Source organism: Schistocerca nitens, chromosome 5 (genome assembly GCF_023898315.1).
Source record: "Schistocerca nitens isolate TAMUIC-IGC-003100 chromosome 5, iqSchNite1.1, whole genome shotgun sequence".
NCBI classification, from domain to species: Eukaryota; Metazoa; Arthropoda; class Insecta; order Orthoptera; family Acrididae; genus Schistocerca; species Schistocerca nitens.
In genome coordinates, this window is record NC_064618.1 from 639250916 (window position 1) to 639273420 (window position 22505).

At 44.5% G+C, this 22505-nt stretch overlaps 1 protein-coding gene across 2 annotated transcripts in view; it reads right to left on the minus strand.

Annotated features, from left to right (window-relative positions):
• The window catches only part of LOC126259341 (peptidoglycan-recognition protein SA-like), a 202570-nt gene that overhangs the window by 11886 nt on the left and 168179 nt on the right, over positions 1-22505 (minus strand). For both annotated transcript variants that reach the window (XM_049956051.1, XM_049956050.1), the window contains exon 2: positions 13049-13213. In XM_049956051.1, the coding sequence (XP_049812008.1) occupies positions 13049-13213 (165 nt within the window). The remainder of the gene's footprint in view (positions 1-13048; positions 13214-22505) is intronic.

Sequence of the window (22505 nt, forward strand, 5' to 3'; positions counted from 1 at the left end):
TGAAATCTGTTAATAATTAATGATGAATGAGCATGTGAATCATATAGTGTAACTGAGCAGTAAGTCAGATACGTGGCTGTTATGCTTAATCGAAAATAGCTAATTTAAGGATCCTAGGAGTAAGATCTTTACTCCTGCACTTAAGACATGTAAATATGAGATTATTTTTAGTTAATTTGCTTTTTGGGAAATACAGAGTTTAGAAACTGTTTAAAGTAACTTCGGATTTGAAGACTGATCAAGTAGGGAAATTACCTAAAGGTCTGTGAAAAGCTTATTGGCCAGAGTATTTTCCAGTCAATCAGAACAGATAACATTCAATCATTATGGAGGGGAGAGAGAGTTGCATGCCCTTGTCTTGAGGAGCCATAGTTCAGCTCTCTAGTGAGTTTCAAATTAGTTGTGACTGTTGACAGTTCAGTACGGAGCAAGTGGAGAGAAGCATAGTCGCCAGCGTGTGCTGAACGTATTAGGAGGTGACAATAAAGCCATGTTACAGAATTTATCAAGCTCACATGACAGCGTGAACAGCAAGCCAGTCGATCTGCAATCATTTTCAACGGATTTTGAAGGAACAGAATCTGATTCTCGCACACCTTTATAGCTTTATTCATCAGCTTCATGATGAACTGCCTGTCATTTCGGTAAGGGAGATTTCAATATTAGTAAACTACTGCAAGAAATTGTTCAAGTTTGTAATGAAAAATAGGGGTCGCTATGAGTTTGCGTTTGGTGCGTGCTAGCTCATACGTTGCTGCACACGAAATTTAGGTAACATATTTAATTATTCTTTAAATGTGGAAGGATATCGCTATCTGTCTCCAGTGTCGAGAAAATGGAAGGTATGTAAAGGGCTCCTTAACGAACGCATGCGCCAATGATTAAGCCAAATTGAAATATTGATATCTCCACTTTACATCTCATAAGCGGTCTGCGATACCAAAACAAGAGTTTGGAAATGATAGCACGCAAAGAGGAGAGTATTTTACCACTGAGTAATATGCAAAACTTCCATATCTACCGTGACATACGAGCAACTACAGTTTTCTTAAATGAAATTATGTAATATTTAAGGCTCGTCAGTAGTTGATGAAACGAGAATTCCAGTGAGTTTTGCAGCAATGTAAGTGAAGAATTGTCTCAGCAGTTTTCGTGTGTGATCTTTGACGCTCCTTGAACCAATTTTTCGTCTATACTTTTTTTTCTGCCTGCAACGAAGTACATCAATTATCACAACAGCAGCGTCTTTTTCGTCCAACTTTCCGAACCACAAAAGTATTGCACAATGTTATTGAGCAGTCTAGGGAGAACGTTAGTAATATTGCGCAATGTGATTCAGCCTGAAAAAGCGGTTTTAAAAGACAGGCTGCAATATAGATTTCAGCAATGTCCATAAAGCGTTCCGTTTCCCGCTACACAGCAGGTTCCTTATAATAGGTCTGTCTGAGGCTTCTAAATAAATTCGTATAAGCTATCTGCCTTATACTATTCTTTTAATAATATACACGCTGCTGCCAAGCGCGCCATAACACAGCTAACAGAAAATACATTTTGTTCATAATTGGCATACATGCATATACCTGATTTTTTCAGCAGGAGGCAGCCCAAGTATAAAACTAGTGACCTAGTATCTAAGGAACTGCAACTTTTAGTAGCCAATAAATAGTCATAATTCTCAATACTACGCAGTTCACCAACGTTCAGTAATCTGAAGATGTCGGAGTTATGACAGCACAACGTGCCATGCGGAACTTTTTAGCTCATTGGACGAAAGTCACAAAATTCTCAAAAATCCTCGAAACTTCCAGAAATGTTTCCAGAATGAGATTTTCACTCTGCAGCGGAGTGTGCGCTGATATGAAACTTCCTGGCAGATTAAAACTGTGTGCCCGACCGAGACTCGAACTCGGGACCTTTGCCTTTCGCGGGCAAGTGCTCTACCATCTGAGCTACCGAAGCACGACTCACGCCCGGTACTCACAGCTTTACTTCTGCCAGTATCTCGTCTCCTACCTTCCAAACTTTTTGTGAGTACCGGGCGTGAGTCGCGCTTCGGTAGCTCAGATGGTAGAGCACTTGCCCGCGAAAGGCAAAGGTCCCGAGTTCGAGTCTCGGTCGGGCACACAGTTTTAATTTGCCAGTAAGTTTCATTCCAGAAATATTGTTTACGTCAAATTTCAATCTTTTCCGGAACTCTCTGCTTTCTAAGGAAAGTAAATTTCAACGTTTTTTGTTAGAACACCTAAACGTACATGATCAGCCAGAACATTATGACCACCGATCGATTTATACCCGTCCATTCGATAGCAGCGTCACCTGGCGAGGAATGACTGCTAGTCAGACACACGCACGGTACATGTAGTATCAGTGAGCGTGCTGTCCGTGTGCAGAATGGGGGAAGACGCGCGATCTATCCGAGTTTGACCGAGGACAGATTGTGTTGGCCCGGAGGCTCGGCAAGAGCATTTCTGAAACTGCACGACTTGTCGGGTGTACGACGAGTGCTGTTGTGAGTGTGTTCAACATGTGGCGAAACCAAAGTGAAACCACGTCCAGCCGTTGTGGGGTTGGTTCAAATGGCTCTGAGCACTATGGGACTTAACATCTGTGGTCATCAGTCCCCTAGAACTTAGAACTACTTAAACCTAACTAACCTAAGGACATCACACACATCCATGCCCGAGGCAGGATTCGAACCTGCGACCGTAGCGGTCACGCGGTTCCAGACTGAAGCGCCTGGAACCGCACGGCCACACCGTTGTGGGGTTGGGCGGCTACACTTCATTACAGATATAGGACGTCGTAGACTGGGCAAACTATTAAAATCTGACAGAGAATACATAGGCCTACGAGAGAAGTAATGTGTCAAAAAACAACAAGAAATTTATTCTCTGTGAGGTAGAAATGCTGACAAAAGAAGTGGAACTGACATCACACTTTAGTGTTGGGCAGAGTACAAGTGTACCTGAACAGTTCGGTTGGTACAGCGCCCTGTTGCCATGCTGTGGATAAACAGTACCACGTGATGTCACTCGTTAGATGGACCTTCGTTCCTTAGCTCTCGTTGTAAAGTGCTATTTTCTGGTGTTGAAGTGCTCTGCAGTAGTCAGGTAATGTGAACAAATGTTTTGTGTTGGCTTTGCATTAATAATAACACTGCAGCACGTCTGAACGCGAGATTCGCAATAAAAGTAGTCGTCCAAAAAAATGTTCACCGGCTGCAAGGATACTGTTCTGATGCAAAATATTCCTTTAGGTTCGACAGTGGTAATGGAGAACACGCCACACCCTTCCATTGTGACGGATAAAGCTCCAACAATGCGTGGAGGAATCGGATATTTTGCTTCGGGTCCAAATAAATGTAGTATTGGATAAAGTTGAATCTAGCTTTTGTAGGGCGGAGTTATGGGAACTTCTAGTACCTTACAAGCCAAAAACTCCACGCTGCCATATCGACGAACTGGCGAACGCTAAAGGACATAATTTAATCCGGCTTCATCCGTATCAAGCTCATTTAAATCCGACTGAGAGTTTATCGGCCAAGGTAAAAAGTGATGTGGCAAAAACAACGACATTTACGCTCAGTGAGGCTGAAATGTTGACAAAAAACGTACTGCAAATGTTACATCACAGGATTGGTCTTGAGTTGTCAGCCATACCAAGAAGGTAGTTGAAGAGACATGGATTCATGAAGGACTGACGAATTTCGAGTAATGGGTAACATCTTTTGGTGACATGTTAAAATCTGATTTTTCTGTTTAAACACAGCCGAGTTTACAAATATTCATTTCGCTAACATTCTAACGCAGTTGAAATTGTGAAAATGGTTCAAATGGCTCTGAGCACTATGGGACTCAACTGCTGTGGTCATCAGTCCCCTAGAACTTAGAACTAATTAAACCTAACTAACCTAAGGACATCACACACATCCATGCCCGAGGCAGGATTCGAACCTGCGACCGTAGCAGCAGCGCGGCTCCGGACTAGAGCGCCTAGAACCGCACGACCACCGCGGCCGGCTTGAAATTGTGACAGACTCCTGAAACAGAGTATTGTTAAACTAGCAGTTGAGGGCAAGATAGATCAATAATTACGAGAAAGCCCATTATGTGTATAAAAAAAACGTGAGAAAGAGTGTCATAGCTTTTTGTGTGTTGATGATCCAAAATTTGCTGCATTACTGGGAATGGTTCTCCACATACATTGGAGGTTCCCATACGTAGGCACTTACCCGCCCTCCCCCCCTCCACCCACCCCCCTTCCAGCAGACAATTTCTGCGGACAACCATATTACCATCACCAAGAAACAAACTCATACAATGAAAGACGTGTTCCACCAAGTCAACGCTTATAAAAATGTCTTCCCTGACAATCATTCCCCATATTTTCTCAGCAGCGAATCATACGATTCATCGTTGGTTGTTGACACTTCTTTTTTGTACTCATCTGCCCCAACATACTGCAATGTTGGCAATGATCTATACATTTCGATGCTCTCTAACAATAATGGAATTTCGTCTTGTTTTGAACTCATTTTCCATACAACAACAAACCTAACCTCCTTGGTCTACGTAGCACGTGAGAGACTGTCAAGAATATTGTCAATACTGAGCACAGGCGGTACAATGCTTCCGGGCAGCGCAAAATATTTCAAAAGTTTTTGACGTTCTCAAAATCACTGCTCAGCCTGTCAGTCTCACCCTAATAAGTTCAGTACCATTGCGCATCAGGAAATTTTGCGCAATATTATCGACCTCTACGAGGTGCTTAAGGATAGTTGGATGGTTGATTTGCGGGAGGAGACCAAACGGCGATGTCACAGGACACATCGGATTAGATAAGGATGGGGAAGGAAGTCAGACGTGCCATATCAAAGCAATCATCTGGCATTTGCCTGAAGCGATTAAGGGACATCACGGAAAACCTAAATCAGGATGGCCAGGCGCGGGTTTGAACCGAGTCCTCCCGAATGCGAGTCCAGTGTGCTAACCGCGCCACCACCTCGCTCGGTGGTGTTTAAGAAAAGCCACAGAGATATGTGCGGCGCGGAGTGGCCGCGCGGTTTAGGGCGTCATGTCACGGACTGCGCGGCCCCTCCCGCAGGGGGTTCGTGTCCTCCCTCAGGCATGGGTGTGTGTGTGTGTTGTTCTTAGCATAAGTTAGTTTAAGTAGTGTGTAAGGCTAGGGACCGATGACCTAAGCAGTTTGGTCCCTTAGGAATTCACATACATTTGAACAATTTTGAGAGATATGCAAGTTCCAACAGACAAACAGCCCGCCGTTGCAAATAGAATGCAGCATATGATAATTAAAGAGCCGGGAACATAGTTTTCAATCCTCAATTTGGCCTGTGTTAATTGAGTAAGCTTTATCTTACAAGGGAACCTCCCCATCGCACCCCCCTCAGATTTAGTTATAAGTTGGCACAGGGATAGGCCTTGAAAAACTGAACACAGATCAATCGAGAAAACAGGAAGAAGTTGTGTGGAACTATGAAAGAAATAAGCAAAATATACAAACTGAGTAGTCCATGGGCAAGGTAGGCAACATCAAGGAGATTGTCAGCTTACGGGCGGCGTGGTCCCGTGGTTAGCGTGAGCAGCTGCGGAATGAGAGGTCCTCGGTTCAAATCTTCTCTCGAGTTAAAATTTTAATTTTTTATTTTCAGATAATTATCAAAGTTCAGGCACTCGCACATAATCAACTTCGCTCTCCAAAATTCCAGGACATGTTCAGATTTGCTTGGACATATACAGGATTTGACGGTCTACGCATGGAAACATTTGAAAACGTAAAAAACATATGTTTTGACAGAGAACAGGGAAAACTGTGCGATTGTGAAACTGTTGCATTCATTTGTTGCAGTTTATGTGACAAACTCTTATGTTTTCATCACTTTTTTGGGAGTGATTATCACATCCACAAGAAAACCTAAATCGGGCAAGGTAGAAGAATCTTTTTACCCATTCGCCAAGTGTGCAAGTTAGGTGGGTCGACAACATATTCCTGTCATGTGACGCACATGCCGTCACCAGTGTCGTAAAGAATATATCAGACGTGTTTTCCTGTGGAGGAATCGGTTGACCTATGACCTTGCGATCAAATGTTTTCGGTTCCTATTGGAGAGGCACGTCCTTTCGTCTACTAATCGCACGGTTTTGCGGTGCGGTCGCAAAACACAGACACTAAACTTATTACAGTGAACAGAGACGTCAATGAATTAACGGACAGATAGTAACTTTGCGAAAATAAAGAAAGTAAAATTTTCACTTGAGGGAGGGCTCGAACCAAGGACCTCTCATTTCGCAGTTGCTCACTCTAACCACGGGACCACTGCGCTGATACGCTAACATCGTCTCTGATGTTGCATATCTTGCACATGGACTACTCAGTTTGTATATTTTGCTTATTTTTTCATAGTTCCACACAACTTCTTCCTGTTTTCTCGATTGATCTGTGTTCAGTTTTTCAAGGCCTGTCCACTGTGTCAATTTATAACTGAATCTGAGGGGGGTGCGATGGGGAGGTTCCCTAGTTAGAAGGAAAGGTAAATTACATATTTAGCCTCTCCTCTGTATTCTTAGTAGTATATGTTGCTTAAATTTCGTGCGCATTTTTGTACTTAAAGTTTTAATCTCGCGTTTTATAAGTGTAAATTCAGGTAGTCTGTAGCTCAGTTGTCATTTCTCCTGAACAGCCAACTATGCAGTTCATTAAGATATCAGTGTCCATTGATGACACGTCATGAAGGTAACATCCTTCATATCGGGGTGTCTGTCAGCTTTTATAGTTTACTTTTTCACTTAGTCTTTCTAGGATGGGCAGGATGTTTGTGTGCCGTGGGTGGACGGAGGAGCTGGCTGTAGTTCACGAACAGATAAATGTGGTTTTGGCTACGGTCACCAGCCTTCAGGCTGGTCTGGCAGTGATGGAGAATCTGGCGCACCGCATGAGACACCTCAGGTATCGCTTTTTTCGCCCACAGGCTCTGCTGCTGAGGCACCTCCTAGTGTACCCGACGCTGTGGATCCGCTCTCACAGTCTGACCTTGCCTGGTCGCCCACTGAGTGGACACGTGGCCCTTTCTTCAGTAGGATCCGAGCTGGTACACGGGGGGGGGGGGGGGGGGGGGAAGGATTTACTAGTCATCGGAAGCTCCAACTTTAGACGCATTATAGAGTCCCTTCGGGAGATAGCGTTCAGGGCTGGAAAGAAAGTCAATGTGCTCTCTTTATGTATGGCGGGGAGCCTCACTGGAGATGTGGAGGTAGCCTCGCCTGCGGCTGTCGAGCTCGCAGGCTGCAGTCGTCTGTAAGTTGTGGTTCACGTCGACATCAACGACGTCTTTCGCACGGGCTCTGATGGCATTCTCAGTTCATGCAGGCTGCTGGCGGAAGTGGTAGAGGCTGATGGCCTCGCGCACGGGGTGCAAGCGGAGCTCCCAATTTGCAGCATTGTTCCAGAGTTGATCAGGATCCTTTGGTATGGGGCAGAGTGGAGGGTCTCAACCAATGCCTTCGTCGACTCTGTGGCAGTCTTGGCTGCAGATTTCTAGACCTACGTTATAGTATGGGAACTGTAGGACTCCCCTTGATAAGTCAGGGTTGCACTGGGCTCTGAGCACTATGGGACTTAACATCTATGGTCATCAGTCCCCTAGAACTTAGAACTACTTAAACCTAACTAACCTAAGGACATCACACAACACCCAGTCATCACGAGGCAGAGAAAATCCCTCACCCCGCCGGGAATCGAACCCGGGAACCCGGGCGCGGGAAGCGAGAACGCTACCGCACGACCACGAGCTGCGGACTCAGGGTTGCACTACACAAAGGGAGCAGTTACTCGGGTACCAGAGTATTTGTGGAGTGTACATGGGTGTTTTTTGGGCTACACGGTAATTGAGGTACTTTGATGAGCATTCGCCAGTCGATATACAGATAAGGATATCAGACTGCGCTGAGAGTAAAGACACTTCGACTGTCAGAATTTTATCAATAAGCAGTCGACGTATTCGTAACAAAGCTCCAGAATTTACTGTCCTCCGGGAAAATTCTCACGCTCAAATTATTCTTGGAACCGAGAGCTGGCTAGAACCCGAAGTAGAAAATTCTAACCTATTTAGTGAGTCATGGAACGTTTATCGGAAGTGCACATTATACACCATAGGAGAGGGACGACTGTTCACTGTAGTTGACAAAAATACTGAAACTGAAATTGAATGTGACAGTGAAGTTCTCTGGTCACGTACAACAGGCCTAGGTGAAACAAAGTTAATTTATTGGATCTTTTTACCGGCCACCCGATTCCGCTGTGACAGTTCTAGTATTATTCAAAGAAAGTCTATGGCCAGTAGTGCGTAAATAACCAGATCATGCAATACTGGTTGGAGGCAACTTTAACCTACCGAGCATAGATTAGTAGGTCCATGGATTCATTTCAGGGCGTTTGGACAGACAGTGTTGCAAGGTACTTTCGAATACGTTTTCCAGAATTTGTCTTGAGCAGCTAAGTTCGGAAGCACACATGCAATGGAAATATCTTAGACTTTGTAGTTACAGAAACAGGCTGCACTTATCGATGTCGTCAATATAGAGACGGAGATCATGATATAACGATTATGGTTATGAAAGTTAATAAATCAGTCAAGATGACTAGGAGAGTGTTTCTGTGTGAAAGAGCGAATTAGGCAATGAACTGCAATCATATAGTTCCCGTATGATGGACATAGATGAATAAGGGGCAACGTTTAAACAGATTGTAAATCGTTCTCTGCACAAGTATGTGCCCAGTAAGTGGATTAAGGACGGTAAAGATGCTGAGGAAACAAAGGCTGTTGTACTCTCGGTTCAGAGCAGAACACGCAGGTGACGGCAGACAAATGTTAGTAGACACTCGTGCATCTGTGAAAAGTTCTAGGTGCGAAGCATACAACTATCACCATCATACCCTAGCAAAAGATCTGGCAGAGAACCCGAGAAAATTCTGGCCCTACGTAAAATCGATAAATGGGTCTAATGTTTCCATCCAGTCAGTCGTTGACCAGTCTGGAGTGGCAGTTGAAGAAGATAGCAAAGCGAAAGCTAAAGTTTAAAATTCCGTGTTTAAGAAATCGTTCACGCAGGAGAATCGAAGAAACATACCGTCGTTTGACCATCGCAAAGAGTCCCGCGTGGACGACATAGTAATAATCATCCTTGGCGTGAAGAAACAGTTGAAATAATTGAAAGAAAATAAGTCGCCAGGTCCGATGGAAACCCAATTCGCTTTTATAAATGGTACTCTATGACACTGGTCCCTTACCTAGCTTGCATTTATTACTAATCTCTAGCCCAGCGCTAAGTTCCAAGCGACTGGAAAAAAGCGCCGTTGACTCCTGTGGACAAGACGGGTAAAAGGACAATCCCGCTAAGTTACAGACCACTATTTCTAACATCGGTTTGCTGCAGAATTCTAGAACATATTCTGACTTCAAATATAATAAATTTTGTAGAGACCGAAAAGCTTATGTCCACGAATAGCACATTTTTAGAAAGCATCGCTCGTTTGAAACTTATCTTCCCAGTTTCTCAGACGATATACTGCGAGCTATGGATGAAAGGCAACAGGTAGATTCCTTATTTCTAGATTTTCGAAAGGCTTTGACACGATACCCCACTGCAGATTGTTAACGATGATATGAGCAAACAGAACAGGTTCAAGATATGTGAGTGGCTCAAAGACTTCCTTAGTAATATAACCGAGTATTTTGTCCTCGACGGCGAGCGTCCATCAGAGACAAGCGTATCGTCGGGAGAGTCCTAGAGAAGTGTCATAGGAGCGCTATTATTTTTTATACGTACATTAATGATCTGGCGGACCGGTCGGGCAGCAGTCTGCAGTTGTGTGCTGATGACGCTGTGGTGTACGGGAAGGTGTCGAAAATGGGTGGCTGTAGGATAGCACAAGATGAACTGACAAATTTCTAATGGTATGATGAATGGCAGCTGGCTCTGAATGTAGAAAAATGTAAATTAATGCGGATGAGTAGGAAAAACAAATCCATAATGTTCGGATACACCGTTCGTAGTATCCTGCTTGACACAGTCACGTCGTTTAAATGTCTGGGCATAGCGCTGCAAATCGATATAAAATGAAACGAGTATGTGAGGATTGTGATAGAGAAGGCGAATGGTCAACTTCTGTTTATTGGTAGAATTTTAGGAAAAGTGTATTTCATCTGTATAGGAAATGCAAGGCCACCGAGAATAAAATACGAAAAATCAGGGCTCATATGGAGGCATACCGATAGTCGTTTTTCCTTAGCTCTCTCTGGTCCCTGGTGCGATCTATTCTTGAGTACTGCTCGAGTGTTCGGGATCTGCACCTGATCGGATTTAAGGAAAACGTCGAACCAGTTCGAATGCGGGCTGCTCGATATGTTACTTGTATGTTCGAACAACACTCAGGCATTAAGAAGATGTTTCGGGAACTCAAATGGGAATCCCTGGAGGCTAAGCGGCGTTCACTTCGAGGACCAATATTGAGAAAATTTAGAGAACCGGCATTTGAGGCTGACAGCAGAAAGATCCTAAAGCCATCAAAATACATTTCGCGTAAGGACAGCGAGGAGAAAAATCAGAGCTCGTATGGAGGCATGCAGATAGGCGTTTTTCCCTCGCTCTATCTGGGAGTGTAACAGGAAAGGAAAAGACTAATAGTGGTACAAGGAGCCCTCCGCCACGCACCGTGCGGTAGCTTGCGGATTGTGTATGTAGTTGCAGGTGTAGAAAGGTAGCTGTTAGAAGCTTTGGCCTTCAGCAGAAAACAGTTTTTGTTACTGACTAACATACAAGTGACAAGCATCTACTTTTTTTAAAATTAAGTCAAGGGCTTAGTGCAATAGAAGAAAGGTTTATTAGGCCAAAAGCTCAGTTTCACAGATCCTCTACATATTTTACTGAAATAAACTTACGTTTTGTTATTGGACTGAACTTGCCTCTGTAAGTTCTGATTTAGTTTTTCTAGACAATCTTTGACTTGATTAGATTTACTAAAACTAACAATAAAAAGAAGAAGCACATGTGTGTTTGCAGCTGAAGAGTCGCTTCAGACAGGATTATTGCACGTGAAAGTAAACAAAAATGTTAGGAATTTGCTTTTCAGAGAATAATGGTAAGATCAGGGATGTCATTTACGCAGAAGAAAGAAAAATATGTCACTGACGAAAATCGTACGACGGACGACGTTTCTTGAGTAGTCTGACTATATAAGAAAATGAGTTTTCCTATCACAAATCTGTTTAAGGGAGTTCATCAAAGGAAGCTAATGTCAGCAGGATGTGTAATTTCGTGAGTATAAAACTATTGCCAAGAAATGTAGTAGGCGATTTTATTTATTTCTAAAGTGAAGTGTTTCATCGGCCTCATGAAATGTTGTAGGCTTAATACACCTAAAAGAACTTCTACTCCCGCTTGTCGACTCACTGTTAGGTTATATTACGAGAAATATGATTTTGGAATTAAAACCAGTCTGTACTACAAAGACATATTTTAAGAACTGAGTATCGTCAGATAACAGTCTGTTCGCATTCGCTGATATACTGTTAAGTATAAGGACAAACTTTAATAACTCCTTTAATATATTACGAGGTATGTTGACCTTCGGAGAACGGTTTCTGTGAGCGCTCATTGACATATGTGGCAAGGTGTAAAGGAAGCCAGTGGGACTTCACACGATTGCAGATTTATGTGTCTTAGACCAGCTGTTATGTAATATGCATAACAATCACATCTACTCAATTTCGGTAAATAATGGAAATTTTATTATTGTAATGTTTGTAGCATGTCTATTCTCACGTAAAAGTTCCATTAATATCCTATAAACATCATTTTAACGCATAGAGAACGGTCATTCTATGAGGTACCCTCTTTTGTATTATGAATGACTAAATTAATAAATTCGACTTCAGTCGAAATTAACAATTTAAAAAACATCCGACGAATTGAAACGCTATTAGCACGTCTGATGCTTTGATAGTCACATCACTAACTAGCTGCTTAACATGAAGGCCTCTGTTTATGCGTGCGCAGATTTGATTTTGGCATCACTGATGTCAGGCATATTTAAAAGTCTTCATACTTGGTCTGTGCTATTGTCTGTTTGCATTTGAGAGTAGAAAATAAACGTTCAATGGAAAGTGCTTCATTAAATTATTCATTGTCAACGAGACAAAGAATCTCAAAACCAGAAGAGAAGCCATGGGCTAATAACTCGAGAAAAGGCAACGAACTGAAAAACTGACAGAAGCCCTGGATTTTTCGATCTGTATATTTACATTCAAAGGAGCTTGAAAGAACGCTGAAAAACTGTTGTTAAAATTTCCGAAGTAATTGTTCCTTTTGAGGGTGCAGGTTTAAAGAGCGTCTATGGGATTGTCGCCGCCTCGTCCGTTAAACTGTATGTCTTAAATGTTTGTCCAAAATGTGCAAATAAACCCATATTTGCTAACGGAGAGACGTTTGTAAATAATAGTCAGCTGCAATAACCGGAATGTAACAATAATTTTTAAGAGCAAGTTAAATGCTTCATACGACCGCATCACTCAATGTTGATACGTCCAACTTTTATTCACGAATTATCCATGTCTTTACAGAATCTTGCTACAGCGGCCGCGAACAGCAGGGAGAGGCTTCCACTTAATGAATCAGTCAAGACGACTAGGAGAGCGCGTTTCTGCTAGAAAGAGCGAATAAGCAGTTAACATCACACTTAGGCAATGAACTGCAATCACATAGTTCCCGTGTGATGGACATAGAGGAATTAGGGGCAAAGTTTATAGAGACTGTAAATCCTTCTCTGCACAAGTGTGTGCCCGCTTAACACGTCCCACATCGTTTTAACTCTCCAGTAGCAGCCTCCCTACTCTACACAATTACGTATTGTTGCCGAGTTTGAGAAACGATGGTCGGCGTAGTGAAAAGCTTCAACCATTTCTAGCAAATACCAGAGATGATGCAAAAAGCACGATTCGACCGGAAAGTAGAATGGGATCGATATAGGTACTGACTTTGCGGAGGTCTAGCAGGGCGGGTGTCCACGGCATTGCCGTCGCTGCGTCGGAGTATGATGACCAGGATGGCGATCACGGTGGCCGCTGCGACGGCGCTCGCCACACACAGCACCAGCCTCCAGTGGGACTCTCCGGGGCTGGCCAGCCACGGGCACAGTGCGCCTGCAACATGGAAAAACAGTATTGCAGGACTCTACTCTGGACAGCGGCAAGACAACGACGTACACCAGTGAGAGACGTAGCACATGCTACGTGCCCTGCGCTAGCAGGAGCCCCGCAGCCACACCATGTGTTTTTATTTCAGGGAAAATTATTCGTTGGCAGTTTTAAAATGAAAATAACAACACTTTTAGGATTGTGTTGCATGGCTGTACAGTATTTTTAAAGTAAGGGGGACCGGGGTTCGTTGGCATAAGGGGCTAGGTGGCACACAGCTTCCCTTTCCTGCCCCCATGGAGTTAGAGCGCTGTCATCGAACTAGTGCTAAAGCCCTGAATAACGGCTTTAGCTAGTGTGGAGTGTACGTAAAGGTGCGCCATCCACCGTAACTTCAGTATGCATGGGAACTTCAATAAAGGAAGCACCGCTGTTTCATCGTTTTTCTGACTGGTGACTAAATGGAAAAAGTTCCAGGCAATCGTAAAATGCGTTTTACACAGCTACGTGCCGAGTAAAACAGTGAGGGATGGGAAAAACCCACCGTGGTTCAACAACAAAGTTAGGAAACTACTGTGAAAGCAAAGAGAGCTTCACTGCAAATTTAAACGCAGCCAAAACCTCTCAGACAAACACAAGCTAAACGATGTCAAAGTTAGCGAAAGGAGGGCTATGCGTGAAGCGTTCAGTGAATTCGAAAGTAAAATTCTATGTACCGACTTGACAGAAAAATCCTAGGAAGTTCTGGGATTACGTTAAATCAGTAAGTGGATCGAAACAGCATATCCAGACACTCCGGGATGATAATGGCATTGAAACAGAGGATGACACGCGTAAAGCTGAAATACTAAACACCTTTTTCCAAAGCTGTTTCACAGAGGAAGACCGCACTGCAGTTTCTTCTCTAAATCCTCGCCCGAACGAGAAAATGGCTGACATTGAAATAAGTGTCCAAGGAATAGAAAAGCAACTGAAATCACTCAACAGAGGAAAGTCCACTGGACCTGACGGGATAGCAGTTCGATTCTACACAGATTGCGCGAAAGAACTTGCCGCTCTTCTAACAGCCGTGTACCGCAAGTCTCTAGAGGAACGGAAGGTTCCAAATGATTGTAAAAGAGCACAGGTAGTCCCAGTTTTCAAGAAAGGTCGTCGAGGAGATGCGCAAAACTATAGGCCTATCTATATCTCTAACATCGATCTGTTGTAGAATTTTAGAACATGTTTTTTGCCCGTGTATCAAGTCTTTTCTGAAAACCCAGAATCTACCCTGTACGAATCAACATGGATTCCGGAAACAGCGACCGTGTGAGACCCAACTCGCTTTATTTGTTCATGAGACCCAGAAAACATCAGATACAGGCTCCCTGGTAGATGCTATTCTCCTTGACTTCCGGAAGGCGTTCGATACAGATCCGCACTGTCGCCTGATAAAAAAAATATGAGCCTACGGAATATCAGACCAGCTGTGTGGCTGGATTGAAGAGTTTTTAGCAAACAGAACATAGCATGAAACTTCCTGGCAGATTAAAACTGTGTGCCCGACCGAGACTCGAACTCGGGACCTTTGCATTTCGCGGGCAAGTGCTCTACCATCTGAGCTACCGAAGCACGACTCACGTCCGGTACTCACAGCTTCACCTCTGCCAGTACCTCGTCTCCTACCTTCCAAACTTTACAGAAGCTCTCTCCGCAATATACTTATTTCAATTTCAGGAGTGCTAGTTCTGCAAGGTTCGCAGGAGAGCTTCTGTAAAGTTTGGAAGGTAGGAGACGAAGTACTGGCAGAAGTGAAGCTGTGAGTACCGGACGTGAGTCGTGCTTCGGTAGCTCAGATGGTAGAGCAGAGACGTCAATGAACGAACGGACAGATAATAACTATGCAAAAATAAAGAAAGTAAAATTCTCACTAGAGGGAAGACTTGAACCAAGGACCTCTCGTTCTGCAGCTGCTCACGCTACCACGAGACCACGGCGCTCCTGAGTTCACATTGTCCATGATGTTGCCTATGTGGCCCATGGACTACTCAGTTTGTATATTTTGCTTATTTTTTCACAGTTCCACACAACTTCTTCCCGTTTTCTCAATTGATCTGTGTTCAGTTTATCAAGGCCTATCCACTGTGCCAACTCATAACTAAATCTGAAGGGGGTGCGATGGGGAGGTTCCCTTGTGAGCACTATTTGACTTAACTGCTGTGGTCAACAGTCCCCTAGAACTTAGAACTACTTAAACCAAACTAACCTAAGGACATCACAAACACCCATGCCCGAGGCAGGATTCGAACCTGCGACCGCAGCGGTCGCGCGGTTCCAGACTGTAGCGCCTAGAACCGCTCGGCCGCCCCGGCCGGCTAAAAAATGGAACTAATTCTATTTGAGTATCTACAGCTAGCGATAATAACAAAAACAACATTTTTTTAAGAAAACTTTCTTTGTTCATACATTTACGTTCATCCTGTTGTTTATAAATTTTAGCAGTACCTATTCTTTGAAATGGAGGTTTCCCTAAATTTTCATAAAATAAAATGATTATCCTCGAAAATGGCTGTGTTCTGCCCACGTATCCCTATCCATACCATGTTATGCCAACTCACTCCGAGGGGTATGTCAAATACCCCTGCACCCAGGGTTGCAAGCTTTTAGAGAAAGCGTTTTGAGGTTACCTAAATACGTACTTAGTTAATGGGTTCTCATGGTTTTTTAGTCAAAAAGTTAAGCCGCCACCGCATTCGCCACAATCTTTCCAAGTATTAAAAAAAAATCAAAAACTCAGGCCTAGATCGATGACATAAAATTGTGTGTTTTCTCACAGTTCTAAATGCTGACATTCGAATTTTATCGTGAATTCGCGGATCTAATTATATCCCAATGTATGTTTGTGTGCCGGCCGGGTTGGCCGAGCGGTTCTAGGCGCTACAGTCTGGAACCGCGCGACCGCTACGGTTAGTTAGGTTTAAGTAGTTCTAAGTTCTAGGGGACTGATGACCTTAGCAGTTAAGTCCCATAGTGCTCAGAGCCATTTGAACCATTTTGTGTTTGTGTAAAATAAGTTACTGCGCCCTGGTAAGGACGTACCGTGACAACTCATGGAGGGAATGTTTATACCAATACCGAAATCGGAAAGGAGTGTCAGCGCCCATCAGTTTCGACCGTTCACAATTCTCAATATTGCCTACAAAATCTTTGTGCGATTGTTGGCGGCAAAGTTTAAGACTGTAATATTCAAGACACTACCCACAGACCAGGCTTGTCTAGAGGTCAGGAGCAACATCCACTCTATCCTAGGTGAATTACGTGAGATCATAGCCCTGGTGGAAGCATGTCGCATGCGCGCGGCATTCATGTCACTGGAATTTGATCGCGCCTTTGACAGGATCAAATATGATTTCTTTGACTCCATGCGAGACACGGCGATACCTTAAGGTGTTATTAACGTCCTCATGCGTCTCCTTCGCAGCGCTCATTCGACGGTGAGAGTCAATGGCAGGGATGTAGGAACGATTCCTGTTTGCAGCTCAGTTAGGCAAGGATGTCCGTTGTCGATGGTGCTGTTTGCAATAGCACTCGAACCACTGATGCAGACTCTTCGACGGAATCTTACAGGCGTCCAGCTGCGTGCGAATTCCTTCCTGTGCCGCACATATGCAGATGAATTGTAATACTGGTCTGAAGGGAGAACGAAATACACCACGGGATTAAAAGTATCCGGACACCCCGCAAAACATACGTTTTTCATAATAGGTGCTTTGTGCTACCACCAACTGCCAGGTACTCCATATCAGCGACCCCAGTAGTCATTAGACATCGTGAGAGAGCAGAATGGGGTGCTCCGCAGAACTCAGAGACTTCGAAGGTGGTCGAATGACTGGGTGTCACTTGTGTCATACGTCTGTACGCGAGATTTCCACACTCCTAAAAATCCCTAGATTCATTGTTTCCGATGTGATAGTGAAGTGGGAACATGAAGGAACACGTACAGCACAAAAGCGTACAGGCCGACCTCGTCTGTTGACTGACAGAGACCGCTGACAGTTGAAGAGGGTCGTAATGTGTAATAGGCAGACATCTATCCAGACCATCACACGGGAATTCCAAACTGCATCAGGATCCACTGCAAATACTGTGGCAGTTAGGCGGTAGGTGAGAAAAATTGTTCAAAATGGTTCAAATGGCTCTGAGCACTGTGGGACTTAACTTCTAAGGTCATCAGTCCCCTAGAACTTATAACTACTTAAACCTAACTAACCTAATGACATCACACACATCCATTCCCGAGGCAGGATTCGAACCTGCGACCGTAGCAGTCGCGCGGTTCCAGACTGTAGCGCCTAGAACCGCTCGGCCACACCGGCCGGCAGAAAAATTGTATTTCATGGTCGAGCGGCTGCTCATAAGCCACACATCACGCCGGTAAATGCCAAACGACGGCTCGCTTGGTGTAAGGAGCGTAAACATTGGACGATTGAGCAGTGGAAAAACGTTGTGTGGAGTGACGAATCACGGTACACTATATGGCGATCCGATGGCAGGGCGTGGGTATGACGAGTGCCCGGTGAACGTCATCTGCTAGCGTGTGTAGTGCCAACAGTAAAATTCGGGGGCTGTTGCTTTATGGTGTGGTCATGTTTTCATGGAAGGGGGCTTGCACCCCTTGTTGTTTTGCGCGGCTCTATCACAGCACAGGACTACATTGATGTTTTAAGCACGTTCTCGCTTCCCACTGTTGAAGAGCAGTTCGGGGATGGCGATTGCATCTTTCAACAGGATCGAGCACCTGGTCATAATGCACGGTCTCTGGGGGAGTGGTTATATGACAATAACATCCCTGTAATGGACTGACCTGAATCCTATAGGACACCTTTGGGATGTTTTGGAACGCCGACTTGGTGCCAGGCCTCACCGACCGACATCGATATCTCTCCTCGGTGCAGCACTCCGTGAAGTATGGGCTGCCATTCCCCAATAAACCTTCCAGCAGCTGATTGAACGTATGACTGCGAGAGTCGCAGCTGTCATCAAGGCTAAGGGTGGGCCAACACCATATTGAATTTCAGGATTACCAATGGAGGGCGCCACGAACTTTTAAGTGATTTTCAACCAGGTGACCGGATACTTTTGTTCACATAGTGTAGGTCAGGTGGTTGCCCTTCTTACTACATACGGCGTGGGGGCTGGTAGCAGATTCAACACGAATATAACCAAGATTATGCTCATCGGACGGTGCCCAGACGCTCTGAAAAGTCCGTTTACGATGATGGACATCATACGATGCTTAGGGGTTTTGTTCGTCCGATCGCTACAGCAATCAGAGGCGGCGAGCTACGGGCGACTGCTCCGGCACGTCCGACTGCACACACGCAACAGTTCGCTCCGAGCCCACGTCTAGCTCCAAACGATGGAATATACTAATGTTCATCTTGCGTCACTACTGTTACAGGTACTGCCAATACCAAATGATATTGCTGATAGCTTAATGCCGGTCTTTGGATATTATGCCAATCAACGCACACCGTTTAAGGTCAAATACGACACTTTAAGTTTTCCACACCAATGTGGTGGACCTGATCTCACGAATGTGCGGAACAGAGCTCTATACCTCCGATCGATGGTACAGACCTTGAACCTACAACAACACGCCATGACGTCGGCGATCATGGACGTTCTTCTTCCCCCCATCCTTTGAACTGTCGGTGGCGGTGGACACTATATCGCTTTCCTTGTCCCAAGTCGCGGGATTCTTTGTTGATTTTAGTTGTATTCAGTTACAAATACCTTCCACAAGAATCACCGCCATCCGTAAGATACATCGATACTTCAGGCATCATCAAGGTAGCAATGTTGTCGAACTTAATTACCCAACGAGGGATTGGAGGCTAATCTGGTGATCTGTCCTGAAGCCTCAGCTTACCATGGCGGCGAGACCGTCTTGGCATACTTTCATCAACCGCAAGGCAGTCATACACCGACGGTTGTACGCCACGCTCGATTCCCCACTAAGCCTTATGCTGGAAACTTTGTCTGTGGTGCTGTGAGGCGAAGGACATTTGGCGGCTGACGCAACGCATATGGCACTCCTCCAACGCACAGACGACTCCGCGTTGACGAAGAATGCTTTATTGTTCCCGGACGCGCTCTTCTTCCACCCACAGAAAATGTCGGCAATCGGCTGGAGTGCAGGACACGCGTCGCACTATGTGCTCTCGCGGATGTCGGGCATGAGTTATTGGCTCTATGTACTAGAACAACATGAGATCATCCCACGTCACTCGAAATACAAAACGTACTTTGCCAACTTTCTGGGCAGCATTTTTCATGAGCCCCCGGAGAGATGGGAAGTCATAGGTCTGCGCAGTTTACGGGCGGCGAACTTGGTAAATAAGTAAAAATATACTAGTAACAAAGTTCGCCTAAAATCGGTGTTGATATATCGTCGCACCAGACTACGTACGCCACTCAGCGAAGCAATTGGACTAGCAGAATAGCAAAGTCTGGCAGCTAACCATTTTAATTAATGTTAATGATAATGTAACTCACTTTTCCCAACACATTTCAACGCATTTATGTAAGATATCATGCTTAACGAATTTAGATACACCAGTGAGTTCGTCCTCTCCCGCCGAAAGTCGCAAAAATAGTTCAAATGGCTCTGAGCACTATGGGACTTAAATTCTGAGGTCATGAGTCCCCTAGAACTTAGAACTATTTAAACATAACTAACCTAAGGACATCACACACATCCATGCCCGAGGCAGAATTCGAATCTGCGACCGTAGCGGTCGCGCGTTCCAGACTGTAGTGCCTAGAACCGCTCGGCCACCCCGGCATTGAGCACAATTAGTATGCCTTTTGCAATCGGTAAATCGCGACTTTTTACCATTTGGCACAGGAATATGTTGTATCTCGCAAAATATTTTTCCATCCAGAGGTCTAAATTTTACAAGTTTGTGATACGAAGCTTTTTAATGCCACTGTTCCCATTTAGGGAAAACAATCGTAAGAACAAGCTCAGTTTCTGCGTATATTAGCGTAAGGAAGTAAAGGCCCGAACATTTTCTTTCAGTTTTATGATGGAAAGAGTAACCAAAAACAGTGATTTTTTTTTCCTTTGCTTTGTAAATGGAACTAATAAGAACTGGCTATAACGGATGATTTTAGGATTTTGAGAGTAATGTGAATTGCGTTGCTCCGATTGTCGTTCAACAACGATGCTGCATAGCATTTGTTAGTACATAATGTAGTGAAATAATTTTTTTAGGCCTTACCTTCAAATAAGGATGTAAAATAAGACATTTAAAAAGTGTGAGTAAATGTATTACTTTTGAATACATTATGGGCACAGCAGTGATCAATGTCTTATAAATAATTACTATTAAAAACAGTCTTGATCACGATTTATTTAACAAGGTGACCGGTTTCAGCCACTACTGTGGTCATCTTCAGACCATTGAGTAGGAACCTCTTTCTGTTGAAGAATCACTACTGATTCTTCAACAGAAAGAGGTTCCTACTCAGTGGTCTGAAGATGACTACAGTAGTGGTTGAAACCGGTCACCTTGTTAAATAAATCGTGATCAAGACTGTTTTTAATAGTAATTATATATGTGAGTAAATGTTTCTGAACAGGAGTCCGGCATCTCTCTAGTGCTACGGCTCCACTCGACTATAAGCTGGTGTTGGCAGCAATTACACTGCGTGAGAAAAAAAGTGAAGCACCCAGGAGACATGATCGGATGACAATGTAACTTCGTACACATACACACCACTGGGGGCTATGTAAATCATTAGATTTGCAGTTCTCTGTGCCACGCGGAAAGGCCACCAGGGTGCGTTAGAGCTGTTCGTGTTTGATGTTGTTACCAGGCCTGGGGTGAACAGCGTCAAATGTCGAGTCTGATGTCGGATACTCGTATGAAACAGAGTTACCAGCACCTGGTAGAGTTTGAAAGGGGCCTCACTGTCACTCCATTTGACCGGCTGGTCGAATCGTGCAAACATTCAGTTTTGTGTTACGTTAGGATGTGACGGTTCCCCGGTGTTGGACTGCAAGGGATCGTGAGGACAGGCATAATACACGTCACGATTCTGGTGGGCCATATCTGGCCTCCACAAGGGAGGATCGCCGTAGTGACGCACCGAGCACATCGTAACTCCTTCACATGTGCGCCTTCCTGCCGAGTCTCTCTGCAACATACGAGTCATCCCGCACTGTTGGTCGGAGGCTAGCAGCAGCCGAACGTCCCATGCGTAGGTTGCCGTTAACGCCACAACCCAAATAGCTGCGTTTGGAGTGGTGCCGTGACGGGTAAGCATGAACTGCTGACGAGTGACGTCACAATGTGTTCAGAGATTAATCACTACTCTGCACTACCCCAGATCACCATCGTTGGCGAGTATGGCAGCGACCTGCGGAGAAGTCCCATTCTTCCAGTGTTTCTAAGCAGACAGCGGTGTTACTCCTGACGTTGCGTTGTGGGGAGCCATCATGTATGACTTCAGGCCACAGCTCTTAAAGATCTCGGGAACACTGATGCACGATGGTAAGTTACGGTCATCTGCATCCACATGTACGTCCTCTCACGCGCCGGTATAGTGGTGTCATTTTTCAAGAGGACAATGATCGTCCACACATGGACGTGCCTTTATGAACTGTCGGCGTGATCTTGAGGAACTCCCGCGTCTAGCAAGATCCACAGATCTGCCCCCGACAGAACATGTGTGTGTGACCAGCTCGGATGTCAACTACAGGGCAGTGTCGATATCTAGGACTTCAAGGACCAGCTACAACAGTTGTGGATCAGGTTGCCTCAGGAGAGGATACAGTGGCTTCAGGGCAACCTTCCAAACCGAATCAGTGCGTATATCCAGGGGGCGCACGGTCATACTTACAAGTAAGCTCACACTGCCAATTTGACTATTTTAAAATCACTGAAGTTACATCACATACCTTCTAAATCCACGAAGTTTAACCTTGTTTCCTCCTTCCCTTCCGTGTGCTTCACTTTTTTTGTCACGTAGTGTACGTCGCAGAATTGTCTTCTGTCAAGAGGCCTAAACTTTAAAAGTTCATAATATCATGAGTTTCACTGTTTAACGCGTACTTGAATAGTTTATAATCAATATCGAGATAATCTGAACAAAAATAGCGCCTGCAGTGAAGGACAACTGTCAATTCCGTTCTCAGTAATTCGGCGGAGGTAAAAATTTGGAAGAGTGGTTAGGCCACTTTCCCAATTCGAGAAAATGAGATGTCAGAACAACCTGGTCACTTACAAGTAACATCTTGAATGCAAGATAG